Source organism: Ochotona princeps, chromosome 19 (genome assembly GCF_030435755.1).
Source record: "Ochotona princeps isolate mOchPri1 chromosome 19, mOchPri1.hap1, whole genome shotgun sequence".
NCBI lineage: Eukaryota > Metazoa > Chordata > Mammalia > Lagomorpha > Ochotonidae > Ochotona > Ochotona princeps.
Window position 1 is genome coordinate 39,369,772 of NC_080850.1, and position 20,051 is coordinate 39,389,822.

Sequence of the window (20,051 nt, forward strand, 5' to 3'; positions counted from 1 at the left end):
TGCTCCATTCTTTATGGACCCTTATCCATGATCACTGTGCCCTTCAAGAATATTTAATCGTTCTTTGAACTCAAACAGCCTATTGTTAGAAAATATTATGTTGGGGCTGGCATAGTGACTCAACAGGTTAAATCTTCCACTTGCAAGCACTAGCATCACATGAAGGCACCAGTTCCTGTTCTGGCTGCTCCATTTCCAATCCAGCTCCTTGCTGCAAAGGCAGTAGAGGATGGCCCAAGGCCTTAGGCCCCTGCACCCATGTTGGAAACCTGAAGAAGCTGTAGGCTCCCAGCTTTAGATCAACTCAGCTCTGGCTGTTGTGGCCCTTTGAGGAGTGAACAAGCGAATGAAAGTCCTGTCTCTCCTTCTTTCTCTAAAAAGTGCCTTTCAAATAAAGATAAGTAAATCTTTAACCAAAAATAAGTGGTGCTTTCTACATCATTCTATGCCTTGGTTTGCATTTATCTACTTAGTAGATTATAATTTCCTCCAGATCACAAACCATATATAATTGATACTTCATATATGACAAATCAGAGGTTCTTCATCATTAATAACTTAATGATCTCAGAAATTATTAATAAATGCCAAAGGACCTCAGTAATCCTTCTTTCCAACAAAACAAGAATTTAGCCTAGGAAATTTGTTTTTTAATACCAAGAGTTTAACTCTCTGGAAATTAAAAAAATCCAATGTAGTTTTAAAAAGAAATTGTATCATATAAAAAGTATAAAAAAATTGCATACTATTTCAAATGAAATTTATCTCAGATGCAAGATTGAGCACCTGAAAAATCAGTCAATATAGTGCATAAGCCAGATAAAACATACAAGCTATTTTCATCTCTGTAGGTGCAGAAAAAGCATTTTAAAAAAGAATTCATGATTCTTCCATTTAAAAATGATCAACAAATTTAAAAACTTCCTCATCTTGATGAAGGGAATTTATGAAAACTGTAACATAATTTTTAATAAAATCTAAAGACCAGACAAGACAGGTACAACTCAATCTCTGTAAAAACTCCAGCTTTTTTGTTGAAATTGAAAAGATGATACCAAACTTCATATAGGAATTCATATAACTGTGTCATGTATGGGGATATATAAAGAATTCTTATAAACCTTTAATCAAAAAGCAACTAAATTTAGAAATGAGCCAAATAATTCAGTATATATTTCTCTAAAGAAGACAGCCAAACGACTGAAAAATGGAGATAACTAAAATGTTTGTTAGTGGAGTTATAAGTGAATAAACCAATATGCCAAGTAGCAGACTGTTACTCAGCAGCGCAAGGAGTGATACAAACCACAGCATTGATGAACCTTGCTAATACTGTGCTAAGTGGAAGAAGTCCATCACGAAAGACCACATATTTTAAAATTCTGCTTATGTGAAATGTCCAGAACTGGCAAATGTAGCTTGACAGACATTAGATTAGTCTCACCTGAGGCTTGGATGGGGAGAATAGTGCAGCAGTTGCTAATGAGGTAGAATTTTTGGGAAATGAACATTTTGTATTATTATCTTGTAGTCATGATATAACTCCTGTGAATGCAGTAAAAACATGGAATTTTACGTATCAGATATGTGAATTACGTAGTGTGTGTATATTATGTCTCAGCAAAGCCACTTATAAATATTCAGTGAAATTCTAAATGCATTTTCAAAGCTTGAACAGGAGAAAGCAAACGTTGCTTTTCCTAACTCAGTTTAATCATGTTGATATTCCTGCTGTCCTTGGAGAACCTACAGTGATTAATTTGTTGTTTGTAATACTGCAGGTGTGAATTTTCCCAGTATCAAACAGAATATGTTAATAGAGGAAACAATGTAAAGTAAATGTTTACTTTTTTGTATTCCAACAGTCATTATAAAATACAGACAATTCATGAAGTTCCTTGGTATTGATATAAAGAACATATTCTAAGAATACTTTCTAAGACAGGATTTCCTGTCTCATTGGTACTAAGTTCTCTGCATTTTCATTGTCACACGACGGCTGTGGGTGTGACTCGTGCCTGTTAGCACTGAAGGAATTTAGAGGGCATTGTTCTTAGACTTCAGTGGCATCTGAGATCACACCAGCTCTTCTTACCCAGTTTTTCCTCTTACTTTGCTTAGAGTGAGATTCACAGTGAATGTTGTAAATGTTGGTTGACAAAATAGGAGGTTATGCGGTTTGGCAGTCAGGAATCTGTCAGATGGTTTTGTTTAGATCTAATTTTCTTTTTTTAAAAAAAAAATGTGTCTTGAAACCCTTTGGGTCGCCAAAGCCTTTCCAGTGCCTGTTCGTTTTGCCCCACCCAGGCTCTCTGGCCAAGCCACCTCTTGTGCGGTCCCCTTCCTTCACACCCACCCTCACACTTCTCTCCCCTCCCTGGCTTTTTCTTCCCCTCCTTCTTGCAGGAATGGCTTTCGCTGATATTCGCTTGGTTATGGGTGGTTCTCAGGTGTTCCCTTACTCAAATTCAACTCTTTGTTCATGCTTGTCTGCTTTGCAGATCACCTCTATTGTTGCAACCACACCCACCATCCATATACCTAATGGTGAACCACAAAAAAACCATCTTTAAAACATTGTTTCATTGCTGGGGTTTCCTACCCATGTTTTTGCCTATGTTTTACCTGTTTCTCTTAAATATTTCAGGTTCAAAATGTCTGAGACTCACCCTCAAAATCTCTTCCCACGTCCTATTGTCTGTTAGTAGCTCCTACATCAACCGCGTTGTCAATCAGTCAAAGTTGGAGACATCCTTCCTGTGCAGAGTCCCACTGATTAATGTTTCGCATGATCTCTGTTTTCTTCCTCCTCGTTAAGCCTTACTTTAGGTTCTCAGCATTGTATCACTGGACTCTTACTTCATCTTCCACATTAAACACGGGGATTGCCATTTTCAGATACTGATTTGCTTGTGTAATTCTTGTTTTTGATGTAAACTTCCATAGGCACTATCACTCTGCTTTACAATAAAAGCCTTCAGAATAGATCCCCAGGCTTTGGCGTCTGCCTAGCCTGCTAAGCTTATCATTCATTTATTTCCCCATCTACACCTGTGCTGTGCTTTCAGCCTCACTCTCCCATCCTGTTGGGTGGAGCTCCTGTTAGTCTGAATGCACCTTCATTCCACTTGTTCAGAACTCCAGGATGTACCAGGCAGTACAGCGTTTTAAATAAGAACTCACTTACAAACTGGCCTGGAACTCAAGTCAGAACATCAGGGCAGGAGATGTGCTGGTACCTTGTAGGGGAAAACTGTCTTCCTATAAGACAGGACCAGTAGAAAGGCATTCATGAAGGTTTTGCCCAAACCTAGTGCAAGCCATGTTGCCGCCTTCAGAAAGGGCAGCCTCAAGATACCATGAAAACACAAAAGACAGAGCTGAGTGCATGGCAAGAAAATGAGCAAGGGGCAGTGACTTAACTCCATTCTAGAAATCTCTGCCACCTCTGGACTGCAGTTATTGAATGTCTGGTTAATGAACCTGGTGCAATGGCTCAGTTGGCTGATCCTCCCCATGCAGGTGTCAGGATCCCATATGGATGCAGGTTCATGTCCCAGCTGCTCCACTTCCCATCCAGCTCCCTGCTTGTACCTGGGAAAGCAGCAGAGGATGGCCCAAAGCCTTGGGACCCTGCATTCATGTGGGAGACCTGGAGAAGGATGTTCATGGCTCTTGGCTTCAAATCAGCTCAGTTCCAGCTGCTGTGGCCGTTTGGGGAGTGACCCATAGGTTGGAAGAGCTCCCTATCTCTCCCTCTCTCTGTAAATCTGCCCTTCCAATTAAAAAAAAAATCTGGGGAATCCCAGTACCTATAAAGCTAATGCAATGTAATTAATACTACTACTACTAATAAAATACTGAAGAAAAACAAAACAAAAAAATCTGACTAATGTCAGATTGGATCAGTTTTTCTAACATTTGTAGATCAAAACAGAAAGCTTATGAAGTTTCAGAAGAACCTTAAAGATGGTGGGTGTTTGATCTGTAGTGAAGACCCTGCTTGAAACATCTGCATCCCATGTACTGGTGCTTGGGTTTTGGCCCCGGCTCTGCTTCTAATTCTAGCTTCCTACTAATACCCAACCTGGGAGGCAACAGATTTATAAGCCAAGTTCTTGAGTCCATGCCCCCCAAGTGAAAGACTCAATGACTTTGGCCTGGTCCCGTTCTGGCTCAAGTACCAGCCAGCTGTCACGGCTGTTTGGAGTGTAAAACACATGTGGGAGCTCTACGTATCCAATTTCTCTTCCTTTCACAGCATATATATGGATTTTTAAGCAAGTTTAAGGAAAGATATAAGCACAGGCACATTGGCTGTATGGAACTTGAATGAGTGTACATGTAACATTAGGCCACCTTGTTTATCCATTGGTCAGACACGAAAGCACTTGAAAAATTCTGGAATCCATGCATACTTGGACTCTTCTGAAAGTTCACCAAAAAATGTGTCTTTAAAAAAAAAATGCTGCGTGGAGCCTGGTATGATAGCCTAGAAGCTAAATCCTTGCCTTGCATGTGCCAGGATCCCATATGGGCACTGATTCGTGTCTGGGCTGCTCAACTTGCCATTTAACTCCTTTGTTGTGGCCTGGGAAGACCATAGAGAATGGTCCAAACCCTTGGTTCCAACCTGCACTCATGTGGATGACCAGGAAGAAGCTCCTGGCTCCTGACTTCCAATTCACTCAGCTCTGGCCGTTGTGGCCACTTGAGGAGTGAACCAGCAGAGAGAGGATCTTTCTCTCTCTATCTCCTTTTCTCTAACCCTTGATCTGCTTTTCCGATAAAAATAAATAAGTCTTTAAAGAAATAAAAATTTAAAAACGGTACATGGATTTCAAAACATTGTTTATACTAAAATAAATGTGTGTTTTAGTTCTGTTTTCCAGACAGTTTTTGAAATTCCCTCCTAAGCTTTTTCTGGGTGAAGATATTCCTTCCAAATCTGACTGTAACTGTAACATGGTCTCTAAGAATAAACAGATAAAATAGCCGAGTGCATTCCTTTTTCTGACCATAAATGTTCATGCTGAATGTAAGCTGATGGCCAGGAAAGGCATGACTGTATTGACAGGCAGGGTGTTCTGTTCAGATTTTGTAAAGAGCATTAAATATGTAAATTAAAGTCTAGGAACCATCTAGCCCAAATATAAATTTAAAACAGTCTTCTGCATAATTCTTAAATACCTCCCTGAGAGCTTTTTAAGCATAATTATCTCACTGGTAACTTTTTTAAGGTTCCTATTTAATTCTACGAAGGATTATGAAATACATAGTTAGAGGTTTTATACAACAACATATTCAACATAAAAAGCATGAATTTAATATTGTTTTGTGTGCTCGTTTCTATGACCCATATTATTATTCCACAAGGAAAATGCCAAACATCTGAATTTTTTGCTCTTTGTGCTGTTTCGGGGTATTCAGGAGAAAGAAGTTTTTTATTATGTAAGGAACTGTCTAGAGGTTTTTTTATGCTGCAATGAACTTAATTATGATTTTTAACAGTCTGCATCAACCCTGGGCTCTGTCAGCACCTGAGTTGTTGGTATTACTGTTGCTATTATGACAGTAAGTAGGTAAGATTGAGTCCTTCACGTTCTTACTCCTTTCTACTTTATACTGTTCTTTATTCAATTAGTTCTTTGGCCTTCTTTTTCCAGACATGGTTAATTAGTCTATTTGTCGATTTGTGTGTAACTTTTCTGGTTTTTTCAGCTCTTTTCTGAGTCCTAGTTCGCTTATGGTAACACTGAGCGCTGTACTGAGAGAGTAATGCAGAATGCAACAGGTCCTCGTTTCACACACATGGTTTCATTTTGTTGGATTAAGTCTGCTGGTAACTCTCTCACCACATTGCGTATTTGCTCCTCATGTAGTCCGTCCATCTTCGGGGCACTGGTGGGTTTTGATTTGTACCTTCGTGCCTTAGCAGCTATCTGTGAAACCTCAAATGAAGATATTATTTCAGCTCAGAGAATGTCAGATTCTGGTAGCTTTTCTGTGAGAACATGCCAAGGAGATACACAAGCATCTCTTGATACAGCTTGGAGGGAAGAGTGACTTGTAGCTTTTCTGTGAGAACGTGCCAAGGAGATACACAAGCATCTCTTGATACAGCTTGGAGGGAAGAGTGACTTGTCAGAATAAATGAGGAGGGAAAGTGGATAGACCATAGAGGAATAGAAAAAAAATGCATTGATACTATACATTTTTTAAACTATGGAACTTAAAATTTTTCTCTTCTCTTTACATAAGAATATAATTGTTTTTCTTCTTATTATTGATAGATTCTATAGGAATGTATATAACTATAAAGAAAGAAATTGAAAACTCAAATTTCCCTTGGTTTTTAAGCAATTATTTACGTGTTTTGACTTATAATTGGTTCCTGTGTTTACTGGTCATTGCTTCCTCTGTTCCTTAACAAAACAATCATAACCTGTGACTTGCCAGGCACCTCTGGGCTACATTTTCCTCATAAGGGCTCATTTCCTTTCAAATATATTAGTAATTAACTCCCAGTGCACCTAATGGTAACTTTGTTTGAAGGTCCACCTCTCTCTGCAGAAATGGTCAGGTTTGCACCTCTAGGGGAAATTTGTAAGAAAGCAGACATTTCATTAATGGGGAAGGAAATGGACTAGTCCTAGCAGTGGTGAGCTGAGTGCCTAAGTGCAGGGGGTACTGCAGGGAAACTGGACCTCCCCAGTGCCCACCAGAGTCCCCCTTTGCCATGTTTCTGTGTTACTTTGGATTCAAAGTTATTCCCAGATGGCAAATGTAAGTACAAAAACATATCCTAAAGTCAAACAGAAAAAAAAAATACATGTTATTTGTCACTTTCAGTTGGCTCGAGTAGTTAGTGGGGAGATTAGGTATACATTTTCAAATGAGTTTTCTCATCTTCAAAGGATAATCTTGTGTCTATTTTTTAAAGGCTGAAGTGGGATAATTTCCTAGCTAATGCAGAGTGGAAACTAAAACATTGTCATCTATACTCATTTCCAATTTAAATTATGTGGGGGTGGAGGATATAGTTTTGCTTTAGTTGGCCTTGGTTTTACTGCCGTGGGAGTTTACTTTTGTGTCAGTTCCCATAGATATGTGTGAGAAATTCTTTAGGGCCTGAAACAAGAGTATCTTCTGGGTTATATGATCTGACTTAATCAACCATGAGTGTTTGCCCTACTCTTTTCTTAAAAAATCCCTTCTAAAAGCTGTTTATTGAAAGCCTTTCTCCATCATCTTCTTCTCCTTCCCTCGATCAGATGTTGATGAGTGCAGCGTCATTCCTGGGATGTGTGACACGGGCGAATGCTCCAACACCGTGGGAAGCTATTTTTGTGTGTGTCCACGTGGATACATAACCTCCACAGATGGCTCTCGGTGCATCGGTAAGCCTTGTGCCTGGAAGGCACAGTTCCCTGCTTCTTTTGAGTGAAGATGGCAGTCAGTATCCAGCCAGAGGGAAAATTTTTGAGATATTGATAGACCCAGGTAGTCTTTGCAGAGACTTGAGTTTCAGAAGCCATCTGGATTTGTTTTGTGTTGTCAGAAATCATTCCTAGAAGAAACTAAGACTTCCTGAAGACATTTCTCTTGCCCTAGCGGTAAAGACACAAAGGCATGAGAAGGATTTCTAAATTTTGCCTTTGGAGACAGCGTGTAGTAATTAAAGGTTCTTGTTTTGCTCTGAATCATGGGTGCAGTCACCATCTTATTTACTCAGAGTTTGTTTATCCTAGTAAAAATAGTTATTACAAAAAAGAAATTGACACCTTTCATTTTGTGTTTCGAGCATATTCAGATTACAGCCAAATGCAGTTGTGTGCTCCCGTTTGTTTAGAAAGATGAGGCGTGCCTCTCAGTCACTGGAGAAGTCATCCGTCCCTGGGCACGCCTCAGGCCTTTGCCTCAGTGTGGGCAGACGGGACGGAATGTCCCCTGATGCATCGTGAGGGCATGGCGAGCTACAGTTCCATTTCTCTTCTTGAGCATTCAGCTGGGTCAGTTCTGCGCTGAAGCTGAAAGTAGCTCAGAGACAGAGAAATGGGCCCAGGCCTCATTATGCAGGTTTTAGGACAATCTGTTCTATATACAAAGCTTGGAGTTGCTTGATCTGCTAGAGGGTGGTGGTCTGGGCAGTGACTCGTCACTGTGTCAGCACCTCCCTGCCAGGACCTCTGGAGATCTTAACGATGATGCCCAGAGGAACTGGGTCAGTGGCGGTGGCAGCAGGTTCCAGGTTATGAGCCAGCAGTTGAAGGACCATGGCCTGAAATAACTTGTGCTGCACAGCCCTGACTCTAGTCTGCTGACTCCAGGGCTGAGACTATGCTACATTCTAGACATTGGCGGCTTTGATTCTTGCTCTTTGTAGGAAAACACATAGGGCAGGAGAGTTTACATGGGTGTTTTAAATAAAAAGGCAAAACTTTTTTTCATCTCATTGTGTACTAAATCTGTCAGATTCCTAATTTAATTTGATGTGGTATAAGTTTTTAAATATCCAGGAAAGCATTTTTTAAAATACGGAGTGCTAACATACAACAGTGTAATCAAGTGTTGAGACATACACGATGATCTTAAAATAATTTTTAATAGCACTGCTTAATGAGCCTTCTATTATCTGTTGGAATTGATGGTGACTGCACTATCTGTGGCATCATAAATACCTAATCTCCACATTGCGATGTAGACGCATCCAGGAATAAGGCAGCTGTACACGCGGCATGCAGAGTGCTGTGCACACAGAGCTCCCACAGATGCTCTGCAGAGGCCTCACAAGGGCCGTCAGTGGCCAGCAAAGATGATGCCTTTGGAAGTTACTGCAGTGACAATAAACTGGCTGCCATGGACTCCATTATAATTCCAGCGCACAGTACTGTTATGTTGTGTTCCTGAAAACAGTATGAGAAAATGCATGTATTTTAGAGGCAATGGTTGAATAATTGCTAAATAATCTACTGATACTGTTACTTTTAAAACGCCTAATCATTCTGGTTAAAATTTTCAACATGATGAACACTGGCGTTGATTATGGAAAACAGGTAGATGACAGCCAAGATGAGTCAGTGTGAGCAGTGATGAGTCAGTTTGTCTCTCCTCCTCTACATATATATCTGACTTTGCAATAAAAATAAATAAATTTTTAAAAGAAATGAGTGGGCTTGGAAGGAGGAACCCACTGGATAGAATTTAGGAAGTTCTGCCTGTGAAGGGACTGAGCAGTGGCCAGGATAGGTTGGGGTTTTGTTGTTGTTGTTGTTGTTTTGTTTTTTAAAGATTTATTTATTTTTGTTGGAAAGTCAGACATACAGAGAGGAGGAGAGACAGAGAGAAAGATCTTCCATCCAGTAATTTACTCCCCAAGTGACTGTAACAGCAGGTGCTGAGCAGATCCTAAGCCAGGAGCCAGGAACTTCCTCTGGGTCTCCCAGACGCGGGTGCGAGGTCCCAAGGCCCTGGACCATCCTTGACTGCTTTACAGCCCACAAGCAGGGAGCTCGATGGGAAGTGGGGCTACTGGGACATGAACCAGCGCCCAAGTGGGATCCCAGCATGTGCAACGCGAAGACTTTAGCCACTAGGCTACTCCACTGGGCCCCAGGATATATATATGTTACAAGGCAAGTTTCAGAATTAGTTTTATACAATACAACATCCTATGTGACAGTGTGTTGATTACATCTGCATGTGTGTGTATTTGCAGCCAAACGCTGTGGGAGAATTCGTCACCATGTTTAACTGAAAGCGGAAGATGAAGCCAGGCTTGAGACAGCTTACTGAAGGATAGTTTGGTGACCGTTGGATTCTTGCAAAGGGGCCTCATGAAGCAGGGAGACCAGATACCAGCTTTACTTAAGTGTTAGAGAGAGATGGTTGGGCAAGAAGAGATGCTGCCATGCAAGAATTTCGAGAGGTTGATGTGGAATCGAATTCAAAGATAAATATATTTGGTGTGTGGGAAAATGGAAGTCCCTGAGTAGTTGCTGTTGTGAGACCCATTTCCCATGAACTTGGTGAAGACCCCACAAGGGAGGCCCAAGCTTCTAGTTTTTCCATTGTGTGTATCTCTGGTCCCTTTGGGCAGATAGGAACATGTACTTTTGCATGAGCGTGCATGAAGCATTGTGAGAATGTGCAGAATTCATCACGGGGGACCCACGCTGGAGCCAGACCCGAAGAATAGGGGGTCAGTGGCTGTCCCTTAGCGAACACCTCCTCTAACTGTGACCTTGGCTGACCTTGGCCGAGTTTTCTGGCTGAACCCTTTCCTTATAATGAGCTCAGCTCATTCAGCAGGAAACTATTTATTTCAGGGTACAGTCCCCACTTCTGCCAAGGTTTCATCACATTGTATAATTAGCCATTAGTTCTCTTAAATCAAGTTTAGACTAAATGTCAAACCATGAAATACAAACTTTGATAAGTGTGCCATTATTGTACTCCAAGTTAAACTTATATTTTAGTCAGGGAAGATGAATTGCTTCCTCTTCCTCAGTGTAGCAATAAGTAAGACTCCTGTAACCCCAATTCAGGAAATATAGTGAGGGGTAGAAACTGATTGGAGGAATAGACTTTTTCGTTACTTATGACTTATCTGTTTCACAGTTGAACAAAGACCAAGCTTTAAAGGGTTTTGTTCTTGCGGCCCTTCTGCCTTTCTCCCTAGTGAGTTGCCTGTTTGAAGAGATGCTCTCTGTACCTGAACTGTTACTTTTATAGGTACTCTTCTATTCCAAATACTTCTCCATGTGAATCCATGTTTTTTAATACAGTACTTCCAAATTACTTGAAATTGCAGGCACACGAGTGCGGAAGCTCCTAGCCTCTAGTTTACCTTGATATACACAGTTGGGGGCATGGTATTGTGGCAGGTCAAGATGCTGCTTGTGACACTGGCAGCTCTTGTCAGAACACCGTTGGAGTCCTAGATGCTCTGATTTTCATCTGTCAGCCTGCTAGAGGTCTGTGGAAGCAGTGGATGATAGCATGTGTCCAGGTAGGAGAGCCAGGTGGAGCTCCGGGCTCCTGGCCTTTCCCCGGCTGCTGTGGCCATTTGGGAAGTAAACCAGCAGATGGAAAATGAGTCTATCTCTCTATTTCTCTCTGTCAGTCTACCTTTAAAATAAATAAATCTTGATGCCTGGCACAGTGGCATAGCAGGCTATCAATTTTCTACCCACAGCGCTGGCATCACATGGAACTGGTCCCAGTCCTGGCTGTTGTACTGCCCATTCCAGTTCCCCGGTAACGACCTGGGAAAGCAACAGAGAATGCCCCAAGTTCTTTGGTCCCTGTACCCAAGTGGGAAACCCAGAGAAAGCTCCTCGTTCGGAACTTTGGACAAGCCCATCTCACTTCATTGCAGCTATCTGGGAGAGTGAACCAACAGATCAAAGCTCACTCTCTCTCTCTGTTTCTCCCTCTATCTCTTTGTAACTCTTTCAAGTAAAATAAATCTTTTTAAAAACTAACTTCAAATATAAATAAATACTTACCCCCCCAAAAAACACCTTTTTTGGGACCTTAACCAGGAGACACTGTATGGGTGTGTATGTTAAGAAAATAAGTTTGGCTCAAGGACCTGGAAGTGAATTGCCCGTCTCTGCATTATTAGAGGTACAGCTTGTGCAGACTAAGGAAAAAACAAAACATGACTGCCTTCCCAGACTTCCTTGCTGTCCCCATATTCTTGCACATCTATTCTTCAGAATATATGATGTGACCCGTTGGGGGTCCCAAACTATACAGAATAGTAGTGGTCAGTTTTTCTTTTTTTTAAGAACTGTCTGTCACATCAAAAAAGTTTTTTAGATCATGATATGACATTGTATTTTCTTTCAGAAAGCATGTAATGACAACTCTGTATTTAATATTAGTTTTCCATGAATTTAGATTTTTATTAGTCATCACGGTATACCTGTAAATCTAGTATCTTTTTATCTAAAAGTTTGAGAACAGAGTTGTTTTGGATTTCAGATTTTTTTATATAAAGATGTATCTGTTTTTTGTTTGAAAAACAGTGACACAGAGAGGTAAAGAGAGGTCTTCCATCCTCTGGTTCCCTCCCCAGATAGCTTCAATGGCTGGAGCTGAGCGGTCTGAAGCCAGAAGTTGTTCTGGGTCACCCTAGCTGGTGCAGGATCCCAAGGCTTTGGCTTATCCTGCACTGCTTTTCCAGGTCATAACCAGGAAGCTGGATGGGAAGTGGAACAGCCACAGCGCAAACCAGTGCCCATATGGGATGCTGGTGCCGCAGGAGGAAACTTAGCCTACTACACCACAGCACCATAATTATTTGAGAAATTACTATTTGAGAAATTATCACATTTATGTTATGAAATGTCTTGGGGAATGGAACCACATCTAAATTTTAAAATCATTCATATTTTATATGTAGTGTAAAGGTGTTTTTATTGTTTTTAATAACTTTGTGCTTGAAACAAACTTTATGGTGTAAAATTTTTCCATTTGTATTGTCAAGTCAGCGATGCTGAAGGATTTGAGTCTGCATACCACGTAGCATGATTCATTCACCGTGCAGTGCACCATGGACATGCACAGCATGCCCAACTCCCAGTGCCACTGCACATGCTCAGTCAGGCCCATCACAGAGCGGATCCTGGACAGTGCCTGCTGTGCGGTGCGTCTTGTACCTGGTGCATTTGGCGCTGGGCCGTTTAGAAGCGTATGACGTTTCCCTGGCCTGTTCATCGCCAGCTTCATTACAGGCCTCCATTATGGTCAGGAAGCACAGTCAGGCCATCCCAACCCTTGGAAACATGATGCTTGCCTTCTGGCTTAGAATAATCAGTGCTTGAACATTTTACATATGTTCTTGGAAAGAGCGAATTCTTTCCAGTTGGGAAGGTTTGATTCTAGGCATACGTTGGATCAGACTTGCTGTGCTGGACCTACTTTCTCTGTATCTGTAATATTTCATCTGCAATGTATGAATTACTGAAGAGCAGTGTAAATCTACCATAATGGACTTAGGTTTATCAGAATTACCATTAGCTTTGCAAGTTTTGTTTCACATGGTTGGATGCCATGTTATTAGTGATAGATGTTTGAAAGTATTATATTTTCTTGGTAAATTGAAACTTGTTCCACTGTGAATTGATTTTCCAGAATTATTCCTCTATTTGGAAATATTTTCTCGTTGTCCGTTTTATCTCATTTTATCATTCTTTGGGATCAAAAATGGAGAGTTTTGAGAAGTTTTCTGTTTTGTGTTCTTCCTCTGAACTCTCCCACTTCCTTGTGTCTTGAAAGTTTCTTTTCCACTTTGCTCAGTCTTTCTCCCGAGGAAGAAGTCCTTGTCTTCCCAGTTGAGTTTGAAGCGAGGACTTTAACCACTAGGCTACCGCACTAGGCCCAATATACTTGTTTTCATTTCTAACATCTGTTGTAAGCTTCCTATTTGTTTCGGACTTTTCTTGTGGCCAAATCTTTTCATCTTCCTTTTTTCTTGTAGATTTAATTCTGTCCTCTTCCACCGTTTATGAAGCTGAGTACTTTATTTCTGTAGCTTCAGGGGCTGTCTTATGTGCTTTAAGATGTACATATAGAGTCTGACACTGTGATGTCGTGGATAAACTGTGCCAGCATCCCATATGGGCACCAGTTGATGTCCTGGCTGCTCCACTTTCAATCTAGCTCCCTGCCAGTGGCCTAGAGAAAGCAGTAGAAGAAGGTCAGACTATGGCTCCTTCCACCAACGTGGAAGACCCAGATGATGTTCTAGGCTCCAAGCTCAGCCTGGCCCAACCCTGACCGTTGTGTAGCCACCTGAGGAATGAGCCAGTTGATGGAAGAGTGACCTCACTGTCTCTCACTCTACTCACTATAATATATATATATATATTATAAATATATATATTATATATATATGTAAAACTTAGAGTCTAAAAGTAACTTGTATTTGACCCTTATTAAATAGTAAAACAATGTTAAACTTCAGTCGTCTCCTTTCAAAAATTTTAGTGTGTTACATCAAGTTTATCACTACTGTGTTACTGCACACTCTTTACTTATTCAGTAGTGCTTTTTACTCATCCTTCCTTGATACCTCTCAGAGTTCCAGGGGAATCTTGTTCTTTTTGCCTAAAGCAGCCTTTTCAACATTTCCTTTCACATAAAACCTTTTGGGTAGAAAACTGCAGTTTGTTTCCTTGAAAATGTGGTTGGCTGGGTGCAGAGTGCCCGCCCCGGCTGTTGGCCAGTGACTGTTCCCCAGTGTTCTAGGGTGCCTCGCTGCTCATTCACAAGTCAGCACTAGATGGTTTTCAAGTACCGTTCCCTAACAGGTCGTTTGTCTTGACTGTGGATCTGCCTTTAGGGCTTCACTGTCTTTATTATTCCACAGTAGCGGCACAGTGAGGAGGCTGGTTGTTGGTATCTTGACACTTTTCTTGCTTTCAAAATATTGGACCTCCCAGATCCGGGGTTGTCTTACGACACTGCCAGGAAGTTGTCAAGACAGTGGTGCTCAATATCGCCTCTTCCCGTGTGTGTTGCTTCTCTAGTACTCCTTCTAGAAGTACGTTACCTTGCACACTCAGCTCCACGTTTCTTAACCTCTCTTGACACTTCTCATCCCTTTTTTGTTTAAGAATTGCTTATTTGAAAGAGTGAGTAAGAGAAAAAAGGAGCGGTGGGATCTTTGATCCATTGATTCCCTCCCCACAAGCCTGCAACAGCCAGGGCTGGGCCAGCCCGAAGCAGGGAGCCAGGGAGTCCATGCTGGTGTGCCACACAGATGGCAGGAACCCACGTGCTTAAGCCCTCACCTGCTGCCTGCTCTGGCATATCAACAGGAAGCTGGGCAGGAAATGGCAGCGGGGCTTAATCCCATCATGCCAGCATGGAGGTGGGTGTCATAAACAGTGACTTAACCCAGTGTGCCGCAATTCCCGTCTCTCTGAATAACATCAGAGGCCATCAGTATCTGTCAGCTCAGTATGCCTGCTTACTCTTCAAGTATTTTAGTTTAGTTTTCATTTATGAAAATTGAGCTGTCAAATCTATTCCTTAGTGTTAATTGATTTTCCCCCATTTATATTTTCAGAGCTTAACTTAAAGAAGCATTAAATATAATTTTAGTGATTATAATTGAATTATTAATATTTAACAATCATGGTTGTCAGACCTTCCCGGTGTCTGGCACATGTTGTTTGCGCGGTCAGTTTTGCTGAGTGATCGTGTGTTTCTGTACCGTTAGTGACCTTTCTTCCTGGAGGAAGACAGTGTGTGAGAGTCTCTTTAGCCTCCACGTCAGTGCTTAGTCCTCTGCCTGGCCTTTTGTTAGATGTTTAGAGAATCTCTTCTAGGAAGATGTTTAGAGAATTTCTTCTAGGAACCACCTTATCCCATATTCTTGCTTTGGCATTTCACTAACCAAAACCTAATAGGAGTTGAGGTGTCCGTGCTGTTTCCACGAGGATACGTTTTCCTGTTCTTCATACGATGTCAAGCAGAGCTTGATCAGTTTCTCATCTCTCCTTTCATCCACATTAACAGTATGTAAGGGTGGTCTCATCTTTGTACCACAAATTTCTTCTCTTAAGCTCTGGGCCCTGCAAAACTGCCCAAGTTGAAATTGAGAGTCTGCAGAATTTAATTCAAGTGAAAGCCCTGTTACCAATTCCTGTTGTCACCTCACTGGGGTCCCCTGTGATCCATCCTTTCATCATTGTGTAACTTGGTAGTTTTTCCTATTTCATTCAGGATGTTTTGATTGGAAGGCACATTTAGGGAAGCTAGTTAACCACTGTACTAGAAACACCCAGTTCTGAAGTTTGCAAGATGTCTGTAGCGCCATTAGGTAATAAGGATTAAGTACAGTTCTAACACCAAGCAGTTCATCCTTGGATGTGAACGAGGGCTCCAGATCCAAGTATTCAGTTCAATAGAGTTTTGCTTTCATTTTTTTAATGCCTTAAGTTACAACCCCTTCCTTGTAGAGGATGTGCAGAGAGAAACACCTTCATCCAGGTTTTCATTTCACAGTATTACTGATTATTAAGTTTGAGAGTTTCCTAATTTTCCTGATGAGTGCAACAAGAAAATTATTCCAGTGGCTTCTGACAAATATTCCATCAATTGTTTTCCTGATCATTCTTCAGAACAGGAATCTACCTGTGCACCTGCTCCCAGCGACAACTTGTCCAAGCCCTACTCTGAAGTTTGAAACATGCCCGCAGTGCGTTTAAGCATGCATGAAATTAAGTTCTTTGCCTTTGAACACGTTTTTTTCCCCTTTGGGGGAGGAGCTATTAAAAAGAATGGTAACTTTTACATGAAATACCCTAATTTATTTATTTCATGATAGCTTAGAAGCCACTCAAGGCACAACCTAGACCACTTAATAGTGTATTTTTTATACTAAGTGGCCAGTGGCATAGCAAGTTATGCCTCTGCCTGTGGTATCAGCATCCCATCCTGCTCCACTTCTGATCCAGCTTCTTGCTAATGGCTGGGAAGGCAGCAGAGGATGGCCCAGAGCCTTGTGTGCCTGTATCCATGAGGGAGACCCAGAGGATGCTCTTGGCTTCAGACTAGCTCAGCTCCAACTATGGTGGTCATTTGGGGAGAGAACCAGGGGATCATGGAACATTCTCTCTCTGTGACTATCTCCAACACTTTCCCTGTAACTCTATCTTTCAAATAAAGATGAATAAATCAAGTATTAAATTTTCAAGACTTTCTTTCTGATCTCCTTCACCCAGGCCAGTACACATTGTCTACCATGGATTCACTCTCACTGCTAGCGTCCTCATCTCTCACCTGCATATTCTACACTCAACTACAGTCAAATCTTATAGCAGCCAAAGAAATTATCTTAAAAATGTAAGCCATCATCTTTCCTCCAGTTAAACTCATCCCACAACTCTCATGCCCGCTAAATAAAACCTGGAAGTTCTTCCTGAGTGGCCTCTTTGGCCCTGCCTCACAGTCTTTTCTCTCCTTTTGAATTCACTTCTCCTGTTGTGCTGGGTGCACCTGCATCCTAGTCTTCGTGTTTGAGCTGATTTTACCCTGGAGCCTCCCGTGGTTCGTGCCTTGACTTTAATACAGCTGCTCAGATGACACTGTCTGCAGCTGCTTCGGAACAGTGTTTCTGCGACCCTGTTTGAGTCATTTGCTGTGTGAGACACAAGCACAGAACTTCACTGGCATAAAACAGTGCCCACCTGCAGACAGCTGAGGTTTGGGATGGTTTGGCATTGGGATGTTGCTCTTCCTCAAGCTCTTTCCAGTTGAGGCTTCTTCCTGAACATCAGCCTTATACACCTGCCCCACATCCTTTATTTTTGGGTCCCCGGGGTTATGATGTGAAATAGATGTTCAGCCAATATTTTCCAGGTAAATCAATAAAGTACTAAAAAAAGCATATTGAGCTGAGAGAACAAAGACATGGGTAGAATGAAGCAAAGCAATTCGCTTCTCAGAGACTTTTCTGTCATGTGAAATGATTGCTGTAAAGTCAGAGGTAACTTGTGTCTGCTGTTTTTTATTTCTGCATGATCAGATCAGAGAACAGGCACATGTTTTTCGGGCCTGGTGAACGGCCGCTGTGCACAAGAGCTCCCGGGCAGAATGACGAAGGTGCAGTGCTGCTGTGAGCCCGGCCGCTGCTGGGGTGTTGGAACCCTTCCTGAGGCCTGTCCTGTCAGAGGCTCCGGTGAGCATGGAATCCTGCTGCGAAGATGGTGTTGGGGCAGTGACTGCTCTGCTCCTTGCAGTCACGTTGCATTTGCATTCCTGTCAGAACGGTCTGCCTGATTTGGTGTAGTTGGAAGGGATAAAGTAGCTCTGTTCATTTGGGGTCAGTTTTGACCATACCGGATTACTAGCATCAGATTCCTGCAAGCCGGTGGACTGGCTTCTGTGCAGGTCCCATGGTGGGCCTGCACCCTGAGGGATGTGTGTTGCAGTGGCTTTGTCCTGGTGCCAACATCCTGGACTAGAGCTGCACAAACCTGAGTGATGTAGGGCTCTCAGCTCAGCATGGCCTCTGCATCATTGTGGTCGCTACATAGTACAGATATTTCAGCTATGTTATGATCACACAAAGCAGCCATTGAATGTGCAGTGGCCGTTGAACCATTGAGCAGGATGTCATTTTATAATTCATGACTGTACTGTAAAAAGTTGTTTTGAGTGTATTTAATTCAGATTTTGAACCTCCCCATCTTTCATTCCAGAGTTTATTTCTGAGTAACAAATTTCTACCTTCATTTGTGTCTTTTATCATAGGTACCCTGGTTTACAATGTCACAGTTTTGAAGCTCTTCCCTGTCATGTCACTACCTTGAAAATTAATCATCCTGACTTTGAGGGTACCTCTCAGTCTCTCTATTGCAGTAGTGGCTATGTAAATGAAACTACATTGGTAAATTACATCAGGAGCTAGTAACTGTTCAACAAGCTCCTCTTGTTAAATATAATGTGAATTAATATTTATCACATTAGTTTACAAGTGGCGAGATCCATCATTATCTTTTTCGTACTGAAAAATGTCATCATGAACAATAATTTTTGAGACATAAATATAAGTACCTGCTATGTACTTTTAAAATAGAAAAAAACCAAGTCATACTCTTCATTCAAAATTCTGAAAACAAAAAAAACACCAAAGTCTGGTAAATAAAAAAAGCAGACTTCATAGCTAGTGGATAATTTTCTGACTTCTTTTTCTACTAGTGATTATAAATCGTTATTTTTATTTCTAATGTAATGACCTTATTCTGCAAACTGTTAAGAAAATAGATCAATTGCTGTGAGGATACTTCAGAAAGTTCATGGAAAATGGAATTAAGACATACATTTATTGTAGTAAAATCCAGGCATACAAGGAAACATCAGGAAGTTTAGAAAAAGTGTGTATTATGAACCAAAAAAGTGAATTTCAGAAAAATTATGCACTAAAATTTAAGGCATCTTTTAGTTCTGTCTTTTCCTAACTTTTGTACTTGGACAAATGAAAAACAGATTTAAGGTTTTCTTGATGCTGTTTGCTACTGAAGTTCACACTGGAAAGAACCATTCTGAAGCCCTCTTTATATATAATATATAATCTCTAAAAGGAAGAAAAAAATCCATTAATGTAGCACATAAAACAAAGGTTTAGAATCTGAACCTTTTAGTTTTCAAAATTCCTGCGTTTACAGTTAGACCTGGAATTTCTACATTGTACTTAATGGGCAATAAAACTAAAATGCACATATAAATGATTCTTTGGTATGTGACTCAGTTACAATAATGTGACGTGTCAATTTTAAACTTTTCTCGAATTTTGTAATCTATTTATTGACATTGGATAGTATAGGCTAGCTTTTGCAAGTTGCTCTTATTACGTGCAAAGACTTCCACTTGTGTTGAACTAACCCTTCTTTTCTTCTAGAGGAGTATCGCAGACTTTGCCTGGATGGACTTCCAATGGGAGGGGTACCAGGGAGTGCTGGTGCCAGACCAGGAGGTGCTGTGGGCAACGGCTTTGCCCCAAATGGCAACAATGGCAATGGCTATGGCCCAGGAGGTGCAGGCTTCATCCCTGTTCCTGGAGGCAACGGCTTTTCTCCGGGTGTCGGGGGAGCTGGCGTGGGAGCCGGGGGCCAGGGACCCATCATCACCGGATTAAGTAAGTAGCCATTTACCATGGGACATAGTTTTTGCATCACATCATAATATGATATGTCTTTTTTAAAATTTATTTTTGGAAAGAGGTGTGGGAAGGGAGAAAACATGCTATTTCTGGATCTAAAATGTAGTAATACTCAACTTAGGAGAGTAGATTTCTGTTCTGTGAGCTTTCTGCTAAATCAGTGGAAAAGAATGTGTGGTCCAGGCTCTGTGGAGTGCAAACGAGAGGCTGATAGTGCTCCACTCCGAGCAGCGCCACGAAGAAGTCCATGCTGAGTCCCTGGGGATTCGCTGTACCATCTCAGCAGCTCTGTTCACATTCTCCTTAGATTGTTTTCCAGAATTCTTCCTCAACAGAAGTAAGCTGAGTCTTGTTGTGTCCTGTGCCCCTA

The 20,051-nt window shown here is 41.4% G+C and overlaps 1 protein-coding gene across 1 annotated transcript in view; it reads left to right on the forward strand.

Moving 5' to 3' along the window:
* FBN2 (fibrillin 2) overlaps window positions 1–20,051 on the forward strand; it is a 189,810-nt gene that overhangs the window by 73,808 nt on the left and 95,951 nt on the right. Inside the window, exons 8-10 of the mRNA XM_058677557.1 lie at window positions 7,275–7,400; window positions 17,546–17,698; window positions 19,421–19,657. Coding sequence (XP_058533540.1) covers window positions 7,275–7,400; window positions 17,546–17,698; window positions 19,421–19,657 — 516 coding nt within the window. The remainder of the gene's footprint in view (window positions 1–7,274; window positions 7,401–17,545; window positions 17,699–19,420; window positions 19,658–20,051) is intronic.